Below are 20,450 nucleotides of genomic sequence, written 5' to 3'. Positions count from 1 at the left end.
GTCAAGTAAACCTCTTTATATAAAGAGAGGAGATGTATCAATCTAATCAAGCAAGAATTAAGAAGGAAATTCCTTCCATCTTGCCCGGCCGTGGGCAAAAGGCCCCCGGCCGGCTCTCTCGCGCCCTCCTTCTAACAGCACCATAACAATAAAAATGTGCGTTTTTTTCTAAAAAGTTGGGCGCCGTCCAATAGCAATTTCTGGATATTAGGGTGCTTAAAATCAGACAACGGCAGCACATAAAGCCAGCATGAAGTCTGGTAGTGCATTTCAAGTATTTAAAACATGGCAGACTGCTTAAAATCTGTTCAAAAAATCACACCATTGTTTCTGCTTAAGGCAAGGGGCGTGTTTCTGTCGGATTTCTCGGGCCAAGCAGCATTGCGCGCTGGACATCTTGTAGAAACTAGAAACCTGAAAGTGCAATGTAATGACAAGCAACTGATGGAGCAAAAGAGGCCATCCAATCCAAGGGAGGAAGACTCTCCTTGTACAAGTTGCAGAATCACTCAGAGACGAAACGAAGTGCCCCAGAAAGCTAAGTTCAATGCTAAAGGCTCTCTTTCTTCTTGTCATAACCGTCACTGGAAGAAACGCCAGCAGCTGATGTACCCTGCCAAAAGTGAATATGGGTCAGAATATCAAATACAAGAAGCGCTCGCAACTTTCGTCCCATGTGAGGCAGCATGCAAAATTCTGATGAAAAATAAGTTGACATATCAGATATCGATGTTCCTCTCTAACAGGAAACACGGGACACAATGTTGCTAAATTTCAAGACAGGAATCAGAACAATACAGATGAAAATGAAAATTTGTGACAGAATAATCTTCTAGGCTACTCACAAAATTCATTGTTTTAGAACTCTAGCTTGTAACTTAATCTACTGTTCATAGGTATATGGAATAGAACAAGAAGAAGAAGAAGAAACCAGTGAATAGTTACTTATGCACAATCAAAGTAACAAAATCCCATGCTCAATTAGCACAACTATGCTCATCGCTCAGCATGTACAAAATATTCCACCAAACATGAAACTGAAAATGCATGCAAGAAAATGGACAGACAGTAGGATAAGTTGCTTAGTTCTGAAGATAAGTTAATAGGCTTCATAATTACAGCAAATGAGACCAGTAGGACACAACAGAAACAAGAAACAAGAACTATAAAGGTTGCTGAAAACATGGATAATTTAGAAGTTAGAGCCCATGCAAAAGTTCACCTGATCCAATATTCTAATACTAGAGATGTTATCCATTGCCTGCTTCGACCTATACGGAAGACAACTTTGTCAAATATGGCATATTTCACCAACAATAGTAAATAGTGTTAGTGCATCAATAAATGCAAGCACACTGTCACACTGTACCTTAATCATGTGTTTTATCTTACTTAAACGAGCCATTAACTTCTGCTGCTCCCGATTCTGCTCCACCCAATTAAGCCTCCGGACAGACAATGGCTATTAGATAATTGCAAGAAACTTGTTAACGCCATAGTTACAATGCACTTAAAATATTATTATGCATTTGGCCTTAGATAATTATTAATGTTTTGAACTAACACGGAAAAGGTGTGATAACATGTGTTCTATCATTTGAGGAGAGAATTACCTGATCTGGATTATCTGGTTTGCGCTGCAACAGCTGATTGAGTTCCGTGAGTACATGTTCTGCAATGTTATATTGCTTATTCTGCAAAAACTTGCACATTTTACTCGATGTTTCTGTGAGTTCCTACAAAATAGCAAATTAGTAGTTTGTCAAATCTTAAAATAATAATAAATATTCATCAAGGCTTAATAATAACAGTCTGGCACACATACAAGTAAGTCATGCTCAAATTTGTGGATCTGGCTCCGCACATCCGCATCCTTGCCAAGCATACACTTCCATGTCTCCCACTTCTTCAATTCCCAGCCTTCCCGCTGTTTTGGTCTACGTACAATTCCAGCCTTCTTGTAGACATCTAAACGTACAAGTGACTTCACACAAATGTAGGATTGCATGTTGCATGGCTTGCGGGGACTGAAATCCAACAGGTGTACCCACTCTGGTTAACATCAAAGTTCTCACCGAACAACTCACATGAACATACATTATTGCTGCAGGATCCTATCCCTGTGGACAAAATGTGGACCTGGAATATAATTTGGTGAGTACTTAATATTGTACTTTTGACTCCACCTTTGTTGCACTACCGTGTTGTCAAGTGTCCATATCTGCATCTCACCAAGAGCAGTTCCGGGATCATAACGACTTGTTTGAGCAGTTACTATACATATTTTCCCACCTATATCTCTGATCCAGAACTTACGAGGACCGTAACGATCATGATCTTCATGTGCTGCTGGCAGTTGTATCGTTGCAAAACTTTCTTCCCTGAGTGATCAAAGGAAATAACTGCATGCTGCCAGCTAGCTAACATGTCTTCAGTTAACCAATACATTTTGCCATCAACATTGACAACTCCAGAGTTTCTCACAATGATCAAGCTAAGAGCTTCTGGGGTTCGGATATCTTTCCATTTCTCATCACCAAGCGTGTAAACTTGAATGACACCGAACCTATCTTTATTATGGGGGCGGCCCTTAACACAATCACCAAGGAAGTGTGTAATCTTGTATTCTTTTGTCACGGGATGAAATCCAAAGCTGTAGAAAGAGAAGTGATCACCTTTAACATTCTTCGCAGGTTTCTCAAGATGGAGACATTCACCAGTTGCAAGGTTAGCTATCTTGATAGTTGATGTCTTTGTGTATAAGCCAAGGAGTCCATTGCATGAACCAAAAAGGAAATCATCAGGCCCAATCACTGGCACTGCATATGTCGATGGCGACCAGGCTTCGTCAACCAGTATAGCAATAGCATCACTAGGGTAGGGCCTGCCTGAGGCTGACTCTTGCGGGAAGAACAGAAGGGCATCTCGGGGCGCACACTGGAGGTGTGATGCGACAAACTGTGGATCCTAGATGAAGTTGTGCCAGTGCTTGCAGACACCAACGCACCTCAACAAAGTGCTGACTGGAAGCCTCAAAAATATCCGCTCAATGAGGTCTTCTGGGAGTACTGTTTATAATGCATTCCTCATTTCTTTGCTTCTTTGCTTTGGTTTCCTCAGAAATCAAAGCAGGCAAAATCTAGACTCCCAAGGAGACCTAGGCACCGAATCCTTATGCAAACACACATACAAAAAACAATAGGGCAAACTCTGTAAAGATTATGATTAACAGTAATTTGCTGGCAAGTGACATCAAGTTTAGGTAAAGTTTATCAGATGTTTTAAGTTTATCTACTGAGAATGGGTAAAGAAAGAAATAAGTGGCGGATCTGTGGCAAATATGGAGCCTTGTATGGCCATTGACTAATAATTGTAAGCACATCAATATACGTATGTTCCGAAAATGTTGAAAGATAAAGCTAGTTTAAAACTAAAGGCAGGGTCAAGTGCACCACCACAACACATGCCCTGACCGACTCTTTGCACAGCAGAATGTGTGCATCAGCGCAACAACCGTACAACATAGAAATAGTTTACACTGAAGCATCGGACAGAACAAGCAAACTGTGCATTTGGCGTTGGGAAAGGCGCACGAATCCGGATCAGCCAGCAAAAACTGCATCAGCGACAAAGAGAACCGGCCGTGGACAGCAATTTCGGCACCAGTTATAAGTTCCAGCTACGGCGGACATCAATTTCTGCCATTTTGTGAGTTTCGGGTAATACGCGGAGCAGGCAGTAAGAGTAAATGGCACTGGCGGTCCGAGAACTTGTGCTGCGGGTGCACTTAAATCACGGTACTTGCAAACTGAAAAAACCCGTCATAGAACTTGCATTGCGGGTGCAGATAGGTCACATATGACATCTGAATCGGCCAGCTGCCTGGTTTTCGAGAAAAACCCGTCATAGAACTTGCGTTGCGGGTGCAGATAGGTCACATTTCAAAATTTTCGTTTATGGACATTTTTTTAAAGTCACGAATCACAAAGTTTTTTAATAAATATTTTTTAATTTATCGTTCGAGAACATTTTTTTAAAGTCGTGAATCACAATTTTTTTAAATGTTCACAACTTAAAAAAATGTTCGCGAATCACAAATATTTTACAAATTTATCATTCTCGACCATTTTTTAAAGTCGTGAACAAATAGTTTTCAAATTAATCGTTCATGAACATTTTCAAATTTATTGTTTGAAATATTTTCAAATTTTTCGTTCGTGGGCATTTTTTAAAATCACAAATATTTTTAATAAATATTTTTAAATTTATCTTTCTCGACCTTTTTTTGAAGTCGGGAATCACAAATATTTTTTTAAATGCTCACAACTTTAAAAAAATGTTCGCGAATCACAAATATTTTTCAAAATTATCGTTCTCAACCATTTTTTTAAAGTTGTGAACAAATAGTTTTCCAATTAATCATTCACGAACATTTTCAAATATATCATTCCAAAACATTTTCAAAATTTTCGTTCCTGGACATTTTTTTAAAGTCACGGATCACAAATATTTTTAATAATTATTTTTTAATTTATCGTTCGTGCACATTTTTTTAAAGTCGCGAATCACAAATATTTATTTTTAAAAGTTCGTGGATATTTTTTTTAAGTCGTGAATAAATAATTTTCAAAGTTATCATTCACGAACATTTTTTTAAAGTCACGAATCACATATATTTTTAAAGTCGTGAACAAATTTATCGCGCTTGACCGTTAGAGGGAGAAAACCAGGCAGCTGGCCGATCCAGATGACCTGTGTGACCTATCTGCACCCGTAATGCAAGTTCTATGACGGGTTTTTCCAATTTGCAAGTACCGTGACTTAAGTGCACCCGCAGCGCAAGTTATCGGACCGCCTGTGCCATTTACTCAGGCAGTAACATAATGATACCATGAATTAGTTGATTCTCGAAACATGTTTTCTGAGCGTAAATCTGGCAACCTATGCCGAGAAATGCGAGGGCGTTAGGGCGCACGAGCACTCGGCGAAGGGAAAACGCACGGCCCAGCACCAGGGCGCGCGAGCGCGGCCTGAGTGGCCGGGGAAGGGAGCATAGGAATGCCTACTGATCCTCAATGGCCTAACAAAAAAAAGTCTACTGATCCTTAAAAAAAAGGAATGTCTACTGCTTCTAAAGAAAACCTGACTATACAGGTACAAGTTGGCATGAATGTCGGTGATCTGAAGTTTCTTCTCGGGCTAGGCATTTATAAGGCGTGAATTTTATTTTACTTTGCAAAAAGCAAAATGTCTGAGAAGAAGAGGTCTTGAAAATGTTGCTTGTCTACAAATCTTGCGAGGAGATGTGGAACAGAGTTATGGCCGCACTAGATGGCAGGGCGCGGATCCTAAATGTTATGGAGCTGCCAGGGACTGGGGTATGCATTTGCCATTTTTTTCAGTTTGATTGCTACTGCATCGTCCATTCCGTTCAGAAAATCGTTTAATGTTATGCTGCCGATCAGAGGTCACAATTACCGGAGGTTTTAGTGCTGCTTTTAAAAACACAATCGTGGCTCGTGACTTGCTTCTCTCTATAGTAGTTTTGCTTGCTCGGCTGCACCGGCTTCACGGACAAGAGCTTACTGATCGCCTGCACTTCTACTACTCCAACCCTCCCAATTTCTGAGTCCCTACCTCTCTACTTCATCAGGCCTTCCACGTTCTCCTTCCAGATCCAGTCGATAAGACGGAATGAGCTAGGGTTTTGTGTGGTGGACGACCATGTGCCCTAGAACACACACAAGGTGTGAGCAGAAGGTCAGATTATTGACAGGAAACAACAGGGAGGGACAAGACGATATCCGGAGACCTAGTAGCACAGGACGGCGGTGACATCAAAACCTAGCACGGCGAAGGTTTAAATCACGGCGCCAAGTGTATACCGTGAGAACTGGATCAGCAACGACACAGAAAACCAGTATGAAGTCTGGTAGCGTGTCTCAAGTTTTTAAACATGGCAAAGTGCTTAAAATCTATTCATAAAATGAACCACTCTTTCTGTTCGAGGTAAGGAGCAATGTTCCAGTCAGATCTCTAAGGGCCAAGCAGCATTGTGCCCTCGACATTTGTAGAAACCACAAACTTGAATTGCAATGCAATGACAAGCAACTGATGGAGCAAGAGGCCGAATCGGCGCGCGGACAATGGTTGCGCACGTCCAATCCAAGGGAGCAAGAATCTCCTTGTAGAACTTGCAGAATCTCTCAGGACGGAACAGAGACAATTAGTAAGAACTGCCCCAGGAAAGCCAGGTTTAATGCTGAAGGCTCCCTTGTTCCTCCTTGTCAGGACCGTCACTGGAAGAGGCGCCAGCAACTGACGCATCCTGCCAAAAGTAAACGTGGATCAGGATATCAAAACCAGAACAATACAGATTAAAACAAAATTTTGTAGTGGATGATAAAAATAATCTTCTTGGCTACTACTCACAAAGTTCTTTGTTTCAGATCTCCATTCTTGTAACTTAATCTGCTGTTCACAGGTATATGGAATAGCTCAATCTATCATGCCTCTCTTATAGTTACTTAACAACAACAGAAACATCTGAATAGTTACTTATGCACCATCAATGTAAGATATTTCAGTGCTCGATTAGCACAAGCACAAGTGCACAACCATGCTCACTGCTCAGCATGTACAAAGTATTCCATCAAACAATGAGACTCGAAATGCATGCAAGAAAATAGATAGACAGTAGGCTAAGTTGCTTATTTCTGAAGATAAGTTAATAGGCATCGTAACTACAGCAAATGAGACCAGCAGGCCAGAACAGAAACGAGAACTGGAAGGTTGTTGCTGAAAACATGGATAATTTAGAAGTCAAGTAAGAACCAATGCAAATTTACCTGATCCAACATATCCTGTGCCTGCTGCACAACCTATAGGAAGGACAACTTTGTCAAATGTGGCATATTTCACCAACAGAAGTAAATAATGTTAGTACATCAACAAATGTGAGCACACCAACACACTGTACCTTCATCATGTCTTCCGTCTTACTTAAACGAACCTCTAACTTCCGCTGGGCCTGACTGTACTCCACCCAATTAAGCCTCCTGATGGACCTTAGCTATTGGACACTTGCAAGACACTTGTTAACACAGTAGTTACAATGCACTTAAAATATTATCATGCATTTGGCCTAACTAATTATAAACGTTTTGAACAAACATGTGAAAAGTGTGGTAACATACATTCTATCATTTCAGTAAAAAAAATTACCTGATCTGGATTATCTGGTTTGTGCTGCAACACCTGTTTGAGTTCCGTGAGTACATGTTCTGCTATGTTATGTTGCTTATCCTTCAAAAACTGGCACCTTTTCCCCATTGTTTCTGCGACTTCCTACAAAATGGCAAACTAGCAGTTTGTCAAATCTTAAAATGATAATTAATATTCATCAAGGCCTAATAATAACAGTCTGGCCAACATACAAGTAAGTGGTGCTCAAATTTGTGCATCCGGCACTGCAAATCCGCTAACTTGCTAAGCCTACGCTTCCATGTCTCCCACTTCTTCAACTGCCAGCCTTCCCACTGTTTTGGTCTATGTACAATGCCAGCCTTCTTGTATACATCTAAATGGACAAGTGACTTCACACATATGTAGGATTGCATGTTGTACGGCTTGCGGGGGCTGAAATCTAACAGGTTTACCCCCTTACACAGGTTAACATCAAAGTTCTCGCCGAACAACTCATACGCATATACGTTATCGCTGCAAAGTTGTGCGAGGATCCTATCCCTGTGAACAAAATGTGGACCTGGAATGTAATTTGGTGGGTTCTTAATATTGTATTTCTGGCTCCACCTTTGTTGCTCTACCGTGTTGTCGAGTGTCCAGATCTGCAACTCACCAGCAAGAGCTTTGGGACCATAACGACTTATTTGAGCAGTTACTATACATATTTTCCCATCTATATCTCTGATCCAGAACTTGCGAGGACCAAAATAATCATGATCTTCACGTGCTGCAGGCAGTTGAATCATTGCAAAACTTTCTTCCCTGAGATCAAAGGACATAACTGCATGCTGCCAGCTAGCTAACATTTCTTCAGTCAACCAATACATTTTGCCATCAACATTGATAACTCCAGAGTTTCTTACACTGATCAAGCTAAGAGCTTCTGGAGTTCGGATATCTTTCCATTTCTCATCACCAAGCGTGTAAACTTGAATGGTGCTGAACCTGTCTTTATTATGGGGGCGACCCTCAACACAATCACCAAGGAAGTGTGTAATCTTGTATTCTTTTGTCACAGGATGAAATCCAAAGCTGTAGAAAGAGAAGTGATCACCCTTCACATTCTTCGCAGGTTTCTCAAGATGTAGACATTCACCAGTTGCAAGGTTAGCTATCTTGATAGTTGATGCCTTTGTGTATAAGCCAAGGAGTCCATTGCATGAACCAAAAAGGAAATCATCAGGCCCAATCACTGGCACTGCGCATGTCGATGGCGACCAGGCTTCATCAATTAGGATAGCATCACTAGGGTAGGGCTCGCCTGAGATCGACTCTTGCTGGAAGAACAGAAGGACATCTCGGGGCGCACACTGAAAGTGTGATACGACAAACTGTGGATCACGGATGAAGTTGTGCCAGTGCTTGCAGACACTGACGCACCTCAACAAAGTGCTGACTGGAAGCCTCAAAAATATCCGCTCAATGAGGTCTTCTGGGAGACTGTTTATAATGCATTCCTCATTTCTTTGCTTCTTTGCTTTGGTTTCCTCAGAAGCCATAGTAAGCAAAATGTAGGCCCCCGGGGAAACCTAGGTACCGAATCCTTCTGCAAACAGACATAAAAAAAAAGGCCAAACTGTGTAAAGATTATGATTAAACTAAGAGTAATATGCTGGCAAGTGACATGAAGTCCAGGTAAAGTTTAACAGATGTTTAAGTTTATCTACTGAGAATGGGTAAATAAGGAATTAAGTAGCAGACAGCAAATATGGAGCCTTGTGTGGCCATTGACTAAATAATCATTAGCAAATCAATATACATATGATGCCTAAAATGTTGAAAAATCAAGCTGGTTTAAAACTAATTAAAGGCATGGTCAAGTACACATATCAACATGCAGATGAAATACAAAGTGAGTACTACACCACCACAACATGCCCTGAATATGACTCTCTGCACAGCAGAATGTGTGCATGAGCGCAAAAACCATGCAGGTTAGAAATAGTTTACACTGAAACATTGGACAGAACAAGCAACCGGTGCATTTGGCATTGGGAAAGACGGCACGAATCCGGATCAACCAACCAAAACTGCATCAGCGACAAAGAGACCCGGCAGCTGTGGACAGAAATTTCTGCACCGTTTATAGGTTTCAGTGGCTACGGTGGACAGCAATTTCTGCACCATTTGTAAGTTTCAGTGACTACGGTGATATGCAGATGTCTAAACAGAGAGGAGCATAATGGTACCGTGAACCAGTTGATTCCGAGACATGTTTTCTACTTCTAATCTCTACCTCTGCGCAGCCATGTGAGGGCGGAAAAAAAAGGAGGTCCGAGCTTACCGCCACCGCGTCGACCTGCACGCCGCCGAGGACCAAAGACCACCTCGCCTCCTCTCCCCTCCCTCGAGCACGCAAGTCGCGCGACCTCGCTTCGCCGGCGGAGGCTCCTCTCCCGCCGCAACCGCAGCCGCACCGCACCGCACGGGCGGTCTGTGTCTAGCTAGGGTTAGAGCGGGGAAATGGAGATTGGGGATTTTGAGGATTCGCGGTTCGCGCACCACAAATGGTTTTTTACCTGCCGCGCGGTCGGGTCGGGCGGGCACCCCCACCCAGCAAAACGAAAGCGAGCGCGGCCCAGCCAAACGGCCTTTCCCGATGGAACAAGAGACAGCTCCAACCCCAAAATGCCTCAAAAAAAAAGAGAGCTCCAACCCCAAAAAAAACTGGTGATATTTTTGTGTGGAAATTTGACACACTAGTTTTTTTTAGCTTAATTTGATACAGTATTGGCTCGAAAGCTTCTCAGCCGAGAAATTCAGAAGCTCTGAGCTTCCTATTTTTAGCCTGAACCTACTTGAAACGTGTGCTTCCAGCGGTACCCGCCACTGCTCAGACAATATTATGCGTCTATTTTTAGAAGAAAAAAAGCGCACACACACAAAATTACTGCGAAAAAACAGCCTCTATAAGTCAAGATCCCACCATATGCTGCATTACTCTTTGTCCATATGAACTCCAACTCAGACAGCAGAAAATGATCTCACGACTAAAAATGATAGGTGTGATGAATACTCTAGAGACGATCGGGTTGACAGCTATGCAGAGGAACCATATGATCTGCACCAACCAATGGCCAAAATTTGTGGACTGTCACCCTATAACTCAACGGACAACACTCGTTTTGTAAGCGAGTTCTCACGTGATTCATCAAGACCATGGCAATGGTATAATGCAAAGATGACATAATTGCTTCCATTGCCTTGAGTGATTTTCTTCAGAAAAAAAGACACTGCTTCTCAAATTGGAAACTTACATAACATTAGTATGGGAGGCAATTGTAATTCATGCACAAACAAGGTTGGTTTTGCATGCCGAGACGTTCTCTGAAACTTCAGTAGATGTTCATAGTGGCAATAGTCGGTTCAGACGTTCGAACATAGCAGCAGATAGATAGATGTCAGATACATAAACCACCGGCTTACTGGCTGGAAAAGCTAGCAATCACTCGGGACTAAAAAGATGCAATAGCTGGACCATAGTAGGAAGAGTCTAAGCGACCTAAGAAGAATGCCATGACAAGTTCTCAAGTCCCAGGTTTGCATCATCTTACCCAGTACAAAAGGGAAACACCATTAACTCGGTAACTAGGCATTCTCGGCCCAAAAGAAAGAAAAAGCTTAGCAAAATACGCGTTTGTTCCAGGTTGGCGCATTTTTAGCCTTCAGACGTTCCAGAATGTTTTCGCCCTCTGCTCACTCAGAGGACACTAATGCACAAGCAGAGACAGTTTGGCAGATTAGTCCACACAACATCAGATGCATATCGTGAGAACTAATAAGAGAACTACAGCGCAGAGAGCCAGCATGAAGTCTTGACACTTAATCCCAAGTATTTAAAACATTGCAAATCACATCATTATTCCTGTTTAAGGCAAGGCCATCGTTCCTGTTGGATCTCTCGGCCAAGCGGCATTTTGCGCCGAACATTTATAGAAACTAGAAACCTGAAAGTGCAATGTAATGACAACGAGCAACTGATGGAGCGAGAGGCTAAATCGGACTACGAACAACGGCTGCGCATATCCAATCCAAGGGGACAAGAGCCTCCTTGGCAGAGGTTACAGAATCTCTCAGGATGAAATAGAGACAATAACAAGAAGTGCCCCAGATAGCTAAGTGCAATTTTAAATGTTCTCTTCTTCCTTCTTCTCATCAAGACGGGCAATGGAAGAAGAAGAAGCGCCAGCAGTAGATTTACCCTGCCAAAAGTGAATATGGATCAGGATATCAAATACAAGAAACTGTTCGCTACTTCATCCCATGTGCTAACACGAAACATTTAGAATTCCAATAAAAGAAGAGACATACTATCGTATATCCTCATTGTTCTTCTCTAACAGTAAACAAGGGGCACATTGTTGCTAAATTTCAGGATGAGAAGTTCAAAACCAGAACAATACAGATGAAAGTGAAATTTTGTAACGGATGGTAACAATGATCTTCTTGGCTACTCACTCCATGCTTATGATGATCCATTATAGTTACTGATGCACAATCCGAAAAAAAATCCAATGCTTAGTTAGCACGACTATGCTCATTGCTCATCATGTACAAAGTATTCCAGCAAACATGAAACTGGAAATGCATGCAAGAACATGAAATTTACAGAACTAGGCAACTACTCCCTCCGTTTACAGAAAATGGAGTGAGTACTAGACAAGGCTTACATATGCATGTTGGGTTTGCAATATTAAATAAGAGAATATAGCTTTTTTAGGATGCTGGATATACTCTTTAAAATAAAAGGCATGACATGAAGTTTTTTGACTGCATGTATTTAAACCGTAGTGAATAAATTAATTTCCATACAATGTAAAATATGTGACCCGCTAGATTAAGTGCACGGTGAGTTGAATAAGTAGACAACTTCAATTAAACAAAGTTGCACAGCTGTCAAAAAGTAAAACATACAAGCAGTTGTATAAGATTACGTTTGGTGTGGAAAATAGTCACATTTTAGTGGGCAAGACATTCATTTATTTCTTTCGAGAACATGCAAGTCATTCATTTATATGAATAGAGAACCCAGTTAAGCTGCTTATTTCTGAAAATAAGTTAATTGGCTTCATTATTATGGCAAATGGGACAGGTAGCCAAAAAAGAAACGAGTAACAAGCTGGCAGGTTGTTGCAGAAAACATGGATAATTTAAAAGTTTAAACCCGCAAAAGTTCACCTTATCCGACTTAAAACTTGCAATGATACTCAAGATGTTATCATGTGCCTGCTTCATGACCTATAGGAAGGTCAAGTTTGTCAAATTTGACATACTTCAACAACAGTAGTAAATAATGTTTGCTAGCAAATCAACAAATGCAAGCAAACTGTACCTGAGCCCTTTCTTTCAGTTTCGCTGAACGGGCCATCAACTTCTCATAGTCCTGCTTCTGCTCCACCCAATTAAGCCTCCGGGGGGACTTTGGCTATTGGAAAATTACAAAACACTTGTTAACGCACTAGTTACAACACACTTAAAATAGTTTTGTGGTGTTGGTTGTAATGTATGTCCGGTGGTTGTTAGTTGTGGTCTTGTCTTGAGTGGTCAGTTGTTTAGCCTAGTCTTAGGCCTTGTAACTATATTTTTTCGGTCAAGGCATCAAGATGCAAGCTTTGTGTTTTCTCAAGAAAAAAAAATCTTGTTATGCCTTGCCTTATGGATCTTTTTAACTAAAATGTGAAAAGTGTGGTACCCTCGATTCTACCATTTCTGTAGAGAATCACCTGACTTGGACTATCCGGCATGTCCTGCAACACCTGATTGAGTTCTGCGCGTAGACGTTCTGCTACATCATGTGGCTTATCCTGCAAAGACTGATACATTTTACCCATTTTTTCTGCGTTTCCCTACAAAGTGGCAAGTTAGCGGTTGTCAAAAATTCCAAAATAAGGAACATTCATCCAGGTTGAAGGCTAATAACAGTTTGGCCAACGTACAAATAAGGCATGCTCATGTTTGTGGACACGGCACCGTATATCCTCTGCCTCACGACGCTTATCCTCCCATGCCTTCCACTTCTTCAATTCCCAGCCTACTTGCTGTTTCGGTCTGCGCACAATGCCAGCCTTTTTATATAAATCTAAAGATACAAGTGATTTCACAACGATGTAGGATTGCATGTTGTACATCCAACGGGGTTTGGAATCAAACAGCTTCAACTTCTTGCTCAAATCAATCTCGAAGTTTTCACTAAACAACTCATATGAACACACGCTATTGCAAAGTTGCGTCATGATCCTATCCCTGTGAACAGAATGTGGACCTGGAATGTAATTTGGTGGGTTCTTAATATTGTACTTCTTGCTCCACCTTTGTTGCTCTACCGTGTTCTCAAGTGTCCAGATCTGCAGTTCACCAAGAAGAGCTCTGGGATCACAACGACTTGGTTGAGCAGTTACTATGCATATTTTCCCATGCATTTCTCTGATCCAGAACTTACGAGGACCATAACGATCCTGATCTTCACGCTCTGCCGGCAGTTGTATCGTCGCAAAACTTTCTTCCCTGAGATCAAAGGAAATAACTGCATGCTGCCAGCTAACTAGCATGTCTTCAGTTAACCAATACATTTTGCCATCAACATTGACAACTCCAGAGTTTCTCACACTGATCAAGCTAAGAGGTTCTGGAGTGCGGATATCTTTCCATTTCTCATCACCAAGCGTGTAAACTTGAATGATGTTGAACCTGTCTTTATTATGGGGGCGACCATCAACGCAGTCACCAAGGAAGTGTGTGATCTTGTATTCTTTTGTCACGGGATGAAACCCAAAGCTGTAGAAACAGTAGTGATCACCTTTCACATTCTTGGAAGGTTTCTCAAGATGTAGACATTCACCAGTTGCAAGGTTAGCTATCTTGATCGTTGATGTCTTTGTGTATGACCCAAGAAGGCCATTGCATGAACCAAAAAGGAAATCATCAGGACCAATCACTGGCACCGCATATGTCGACGGTGACCAGGCTTCGTCAATTAGGATAGCATCACTAGGGTAGAGCACGCCGGAAACCAAACCTTGCGGGAAGAACAGAAGAGCATAACTGGGTGCAAGCTGGAGGTGTGATGCGGCAAACTGTGGATCCCGGATGAAGTTCTGCCACTGCTTGCAGACGCCGCGGCACGTCAACAAAGTGCTCACCGGAAGCCTAAAAAATATCCGCTCAATGAGGTCTCCTGGGAGGCGGTTTATGATGCATTCCTCATTTATCTGCTTCTTTGCTTCGGGCTCTTCAGTAACCATGGTGAGCACGCACTGCTGGGGCAGCCGAACTGCCAAACCACTCTGCAAACGCACATTCCAATTAGTGATGCAGTCCCGCAAAAAGAAAAATGATACAGGGCATACTGCTTGGAGTTTGACTTGAAAAATTACTAGACAGAAAGCAGTCATTAAAACTATTTTGCCGGCAAAGAAAGAAGATGAAACATATCCATGTTTGTATCGCTTCCAAATATCTACTGTATTTACCAGCCAATGCGCCAAGGAAGGTAGGTACTGACGGCATCTAAAAAATTCTGCTCTGTTGCAGCGTCCAAAATTTTGACTAGAAAAGTAAATTCGCTTCTTTCGTCTCCACGCTAAAACAATGTTATCAACTACCAAAAGCATAATCTTGCGGTCAAAAGATTAAAGAAACTCTAATGTTATCGTCATCTCTCATGTACCCGAACTGCAGACTAGTGCCAAATCCAAGGAACAATCATGCGCCCTCCCTCCGGCGTCTCAATCCCTCAACTCGGGGCAAGCAGCCAGAAACCCTAGCCGCCGCTGCAGTTACAGATGGAAGGGGCGTGGACGGGAGGGGCGTCGGAGGAGGAGGAAACAGCCCGCAAGCAAGCAAAAGAGGACACGGAGGGGAGTGGAGCACTCACAATCACGGGCGCGATCAGGATCAGGCGAGCTCCGCGGTCGCCGCCATGGGAGGAGGTGACGCGGTGGAAGATTTCCCGCAGGCCCCAAGAGCTGCTGACGAAATGATTTACTGCCGCTCTTTCCCCTCCATTCTCGGCTGCCGTTAGCGGCTTCCGTGATTTCGCCGGGCAGGAAGGAACAGAACAGAGGGGATATAAGTAAAAAAACAAAAAGGGAAGAAGGGGCGTTAATTATATGGTAGAGTAGTGTGTATTAGCATGTGGGGCCCAGGTTCGGCCCAGTTAGCGGAACACTTTTTTTTTGCGTGCAAGTTAGAGGAAGAGCAGGGGGCGTTTCCTATTTGGCGCCCGTTAGTAGGCATTTTGCAAACGGACGCCTGCAGCCTCCCTCGCTGGGCCGGCCCAACTACCTTATTGTTCTGAAAAATGGTTCATCTTCGTTTTTTCTTTCTAAAAAATGTGCTGCGCGTGGGATCAAACTCATGACCTGATCGTTCGAAGGGAGCAACTAGTTAACGAGCGCTCCTTCGGGAGCCTCGCAACAATCAAAGCCACTTGGCACACTTTCAGCCATTCGCCATGTGGCGCGATCTAGGCGCTCCTTCCAGATTTTGTTTTTATTTTTATTTTCCCGCACGCGTTTTCGGCTTTTTAAACAGTTTTTTTCGGGTTTTTTGACATTTTGGTTTTCCATCAGCCTTCCTTAGCTTTTCAATCAAAAAAATGAAAAGGAAAAAAAATGCGCGAAAAAACGCGTTTTTTACTTTCGCGAGAGTCACGGCCGTACCTCTCGAAAACGAAAAAAAAACGCATTTTTTGTTTTTTTTTGCTTTCACGAGAGTCACGGTTTTGCTTTCGTGAGAGGCACGGCCGTGCATCTTGGAAACGAAAAAAACATGTTTTCTATTTTTTTCGCAAGAGTCATGGTTTTGCTTCGAGAGGCACGGTTGTGCTTTCGCGAGAGTCACGGCCGTGCCTTCGGAAAGGAAAAAACACGTTTTTTTTTCTTTCACGAGAGTCACGGTTTTGCTTCCGCGAGAGGCACGATTGTGTTTTCGCGAGAGTCACGGCCGTGCCTTTCGGAAAGGGAAAGAAATGTGTTTTCTGTTTTTTTTTCTTTCGCGAGAGTCGTGGTTTTGCTTCCGCAAGAGGCACGGTTGTGCTTTCATGAGAATCACGGTCGTGCCTCATCGGAAACGAAAAAACGTGTTTTCTCTGGCTTTTTCCTTCGGCGAGAGTCACGGTTTTGCTTCCGTTAGAGGCATGGTTGTGATTTCGTGAGAGGCACGGGCATGCCTCTTTCGGAAAGGGAAAAAACTCGTGCTCACGGTTTGGTTTTTTCGTCCTATTTTTTCGTGAAAAAAAAGTTCGTCAAAACCTATCAACATGGGATCTAGTTTTGAAGATCTCGATACGAGGAATCCAACAGTGAAAGCAGTTCAAGATTTGGACGCACGGTTTAAGGGGTAAAATGTTTTGAATAAACGGATCTATGAAAAAAGAGAAAACTTCCAGGTTGCGACAAGTGACACGCTGCATGTGCGCCACTTGTCGCAACCAAGGAAACTAAAATGATCTTTGCAACAAATACTTCTCAATTAGTGATTTCGTTGTTAGAAGGATGCGCGACAACCAGCAGGCTACTAACCAGCTTTGTGCACTCTTCGTTCGTTTTCCTCTTGTATTTCTTTGTCAGTTCGTTTTGTTCTTTTTCTTCTTTTCCTTTTTTTCTACTTCGTTTCGTTTTTCTTTTATCTTTTTCTTAAATGTGTGGGTTTTTAGTTTGTGAACTTTTTTTAAAAACCGATGAACTTTTTAAACTTAGATGTATTGTTTGTCAAATACGATGATTTTTTTCAAAATTGATGAACTTTTTCAAATTGAATGAGCTTTTTTTTCAAAACCAGTGAGCGTCAAACTGCTGAGTCTTTGCGGAAGAGAACCGCGAACGGACTGACCCATTTGGAGCTAGCGAAATCTAGACGCGTAAAAAATTAACCTCACGAGAAAGCTGTTGCGCAAGGTTCGATCTCCCGCTAGTGGATCCAAACCAGTAGACCAGACAAATTCTAGTCCTATATTTGCAGCGCCCGACTTTAAGAACCAATTTGCATCGCCTGATCAGTTAAAGTGCTAAGTACAACGACAGATCCATTTCGTTATTCAAACTTTTCAACATTTCTTGGGAAAAATCCTTGATTTTTATAATAATGTTTGAAAATCGTGAACAAATTTAGAAATTTGATTGAACTTTTAAAAGCGTGAAAAATATTGAAAAAATGAACAAAAAGTTTGAATTTTCAAATGATGCTTTTTTGAGAATATACATAGAACATTTTGTGATATACGCCGAACAATTTTGAAGTACGCACTGAACAGTTTGTGATATATGCTAAACAAATATTTAAATACACATTGAACAATTGTTGTGATATACGCTGAACAATATTTAAATAAACATTAACATTTTTTAGTATATGTTGAATAACTTTAAAATACACAATGAACAGTTTTTGAAATATGTTGAGCATTTTCTTAATATAGGGTGAGCATTTTCTTAAACATGCAATGAACATTTTTGTATATAACATGCAATGAACTGTGTATAATACATGGAAAAAGAGAGGCGTCGGAGGAGGAAACGTCCCGCAAGCTAAAGAGGAGATCGAGGGGACTAGAGGACTCACAATCATGAGCGTGGTCAGGATCAAGTGAGCTCGGCAGTCACCGCCATGGGAGGACTCTCCACTTGGCACGGTGGATGATTTCTCGCAGACCCCAGGTGGTGCTGAAACGATTTCCTGCACTCTTCCCCCTCCTCGTCTGTGTTTGTCGGTTTCCAGGATTTCGCCAAGGAGGAAGGAACATAAGGAGATACTTCTTTCGTCTTAAAATAAGTGTCTTAACTTTAGTATAAATGGATGATGTATATAGTAATGTATGTGAGCATACGACGGCCATGTTTGGCCCAGTTAGCGGAACACTCTAGCAAACCGCCATTCTCCATTGCACTCAAATAAATGCGCTTTTTCACCTAAGGATAAATAGACTTTTCTCTTGAAAAGTAAAAGATAAATAAGTTTTTGTTTTGTTCTCGCAATTTCTACAGGTTTGAGATCCCGCGTATGATGTTAGAGCATCTATAGCCAGGCATCCTGAAACCGACGACCGGCACCCCTCATATCCAGTCAAATATGGGGCAGATATGAGGCGCCCGGGCGCGCCCCCGATGTCAAACATGACAACCCTACCCCATCACAAATTGCACCAAACCCACCAAACCCTTCCCCTTCCTCCCACCTCCCTCCAACATTTTTCGAGTTCGAGCCCTCGCCAGCCGTCCCCTTGCTCCCCATCATCACCGCCAGTCTCGATCCACCGCCCTAAATGTCGTCCAGCCCGTCCCCGACCACAGCGACAGAGGTTGTGTGTCTGTGTCTGCCTCGTCCGTCAGTGTCGCGTCCTCGGGCTAGTCGGCAAGCCGGAGAACATTCTCCAGGGGAACCACCGACGCCGGCAACGAGAGAGGGAAGCAGCGGCATCGCGGGGAGCGGATGCGGACATGGATGAGTAGTTGTCCTCCCTGCCCGCCCCCGCCGCCACGACCGGAACCCCGCACCCCATCCATCCCACCGCTGACAAGGATTCTGTCGTCGGACCAGGTTGGGATAGAGAAGGATCCGACGTCTGGTTGGGGCATTTCGAAGAGCTTTTCGCCCACGCAGATGCCGCTGGTGGACGTCTGTCACTCGTCGCGGCTCATTTGGGCATGGAGAAGCACGGGCACCGGCGGCGCCCGGGCTGCCCACGACCTGTTCGGCGGAATGACACAACAAGACTAGGTATGTTCTTCTTGCTCTTGTCTGATCAACTTTGCATATGCCATGTTCAATGTTTTGCATAGACCGTTAGTTCATGGATTTTATCAAATCTCAATCCGAGCAAGAATAAGAAGGCAAGGACGACAAAGGCAAGAGGTCCGGCATTCTCAACTTTTCAAGATATCTTGTTGGTCAAAACTTGGTTGGCCACAACAATGAATCCAATACGTGGCACCAAGGAAAAGGGAAACAAGTATTGGGAGAAGATTGGAATGTATATCATTAACAAAAGGAATATGTGCAGCCGCATCGTGTCGTCATCAATTGCAATGTGGGACCTCTCCAACATCGATGGGGAATCATTCAAGGGGAAGTTAACAAGTATGTCAGCTACTACTCACAAGTGATCGGCCATCCTCAAAGTGGGATGGGAGTGGCAACTAGCGTAAGCTACTTGATAACCCACAAATATAGGGGATCGCAACAGTTTTCGAGGATAGAGTATTCAACCCAAATTTATAGATTCGACACAAGGGGGGCCAAAGAATATTTGCAAGTATTAACAGTTGAGTTGTCAATTCAACCACACCTGCAGATTAATTATCTACAGCAACTTGATCAGTAGCAAAGTAACATGATAGTTTTGATAATAGTGACAACAGCAGTAGTAACAGTAACAGTGATAGCAGTATTTTTGTAGCAAGTGCAACAGTAATGATAGCAATGGTAACTTGGCAAGAACAATATAAGATAAATTCGTAGGCATTGGATCGGTAATTTGTTGGAAGATATTCATCATGTGACAGTCATAACCTAGGGCGATATGACACTAGCTCCAGTTCATAAATATAATGTAGGCATGTATTCCGTAAATAGTCATGCGTGTTTATGGAAAGAACTTGCATGACATCTTTTGTCCTACCCTCCCGTGGCAGTGGGGTCCAATTGGAAACTAAGGGATATTAAGGCCTCCTTTTAATAGAGAACCGGAACAAAGCATTAACACATGGTGAATACATGAACTCCTCAAACTACGGTCATCATCGGGAGTGGTCCCGACTATTGTCACTCCAGGGTTGCCGGATCATAACATGTAGTAGGTGACTATAACTTGCAAGATCGGATCTAGAACATGGATATAATGGTGATAACATAAACGGTTCAGATCTGAAATCATGGCACCCGGGCCCAAAGTGACAAGCATTAAGCATGGCAAAGTCATAACAACATCAATCTCAGAACATAGTGGATACTAGGGATCAAGCCCTAACAAAACTAACTAGATTACATGATGAATCTCATCCAACTCCTCACCGACCAGCGAGCCTATGAAGAAATTACTCACTCCCAATGGGAAGCATCATGGAATTGGCGATGGAGAAGAGTTGGTGATGATGAAGAACGAAGATCCCCATCTTCGGAGCCCCAAATGGACTCTAGATCTGGCCTCCCGATGAAGAATAGGAGGTGACGGGGATGTCTACTACACAACCTTCTTCTTGTAGACGTTG

General features: G+C 42.6%; 2 protein-coding genes and 1 pseudogene across 2 annotated transcripts; all 3 read right to left on the bottom strand.

The window, feature by feature from the left end:
* Window positions 1-550: 550 nt before the first annotated feature.
* On the bottom strand, window positions 551-3,622 carry LOC125556209 (F-box protein At3g07870-like; annotated as a pseudogene).
* A 2,301-nt stretch (window positions 3,623-5,923) lies between these two features.
* LOC125509673 (F-box protein At3g07870) lies at window positions 5,924-9,779 on the bottom strand. The gene is made up of 6 exons (XM_048674697.2): window positions 9,530-9,779; window positions 7,437-8,791; window positions 7,225-7,347; window positions 6,980-7,072; window positions 6,849-6,881; window positions 5,924-6,328 (listed from the first exon to the last, which is right to left on the bottom strand). The coding sequence occupies exons 2-6, from the start codon at window positions 8,742-8,744 to the stop codon at window positions 6,257-6,259; spliced, it is 1,629 nt and encodes a 542-aa protein (XP_048530654.1). The 5' UTR covers window positions 8,745-8,791; window positions 9,530-9,779; the 3' UTR covers window positions 5,924-6,256.
* Window positions 9,780-11,053: 1,274 nt separating this feature from the next.
* On the bottom strand, window positions 11,054-15,311 carry LOC125509672 (F-box protein CPR1). Its single transcript, XM_048674694.2, has 6 exons — window positions 15,119-15,311; window positions 13,182-14,528; window positions 12,969-13,091; window positions 12,578-12,670; window positions 12,424-12,483; window positions 11,054-11,447 (listed from the first exon to the last, which is right to left on the bottom strand). Exons 2-6 carry the CDS (start codon window positions 14,484-14,486, stop codon window positions 11,373-11,375), a joined length of 1,656 nt encoding a protein of 551 aa, XP_048530651.1. The 5' UTR covers window positions 14,487-14,528; window positions 15,119-15,311; the 3' UTR covers window positions 11,054-11,372.
* Between the last annotated feature and the right edge of the window lie 5,139 nt (window positions 15,312-20,450).

The sequence above is a fragment of the Triticum urartu genome, chromosome 5A, assembly GCF_056163025.1.
Source record: "Triticum urartu cultivar PI428250 chromosome 5A, HENAU_Tu73, whole genome shotgun sequence".
Taxonomy (NCBI): Eukaryota; Viridiplantae; Streptophyta; class Magnoliopsida; order Poales; family Poaceae; genus Triticum; species Triticum urartu.
This window is presented reverse-complemented; position numbering and strand designations above follow the sequence as displayed.

Bases quoted from the DNA above. Each gene is read 5' to 3' on its own strand.
- LOC125509672 (XM_048674694.2), bottom strand. From the start codon at position 14,486: ATGGTTACTGAAGAGCCCGAAGCAAAGAAGCAGATAAATGAGGAATGC. The intron at 12,484-12,577 runs GTACAGTTTGCT...ACCTTCCTATAG, and splicing joins AACTGAAAGAAAGGGCTCAG to GTCATGAAGCAGGCACATGA. The intron at 11,448-12,423 runs GTGAACTTTTGC...CACTTTTGGCAG, and splicing joins CAAGTTTTAAGTCGGATAAG to GGTAAATCTACTGCTGGCGC.
- LOC125509673 (XM_048674697.2), bottom strand. From the start codon at position 8,744: ATGGCTTCTGAGGAAACCAAAGCAAAGAAGCAAAGAAATGAGGAATGC. The intron at 7,348-7,436 runs GTATGTTGGCCA...GCCATTTTGTAG, and splicing joins AATTTGAGCACCACTTACTT to GAAGTCGCAGAAACAATGGG. The intron at 6,882-6,979 runs GTACAGTGTGTT...TCCTTCCTATAG, and splicing joins AGACGGAAGACATGATGAAG to GTTGTGCAGCAGGCACAGGA.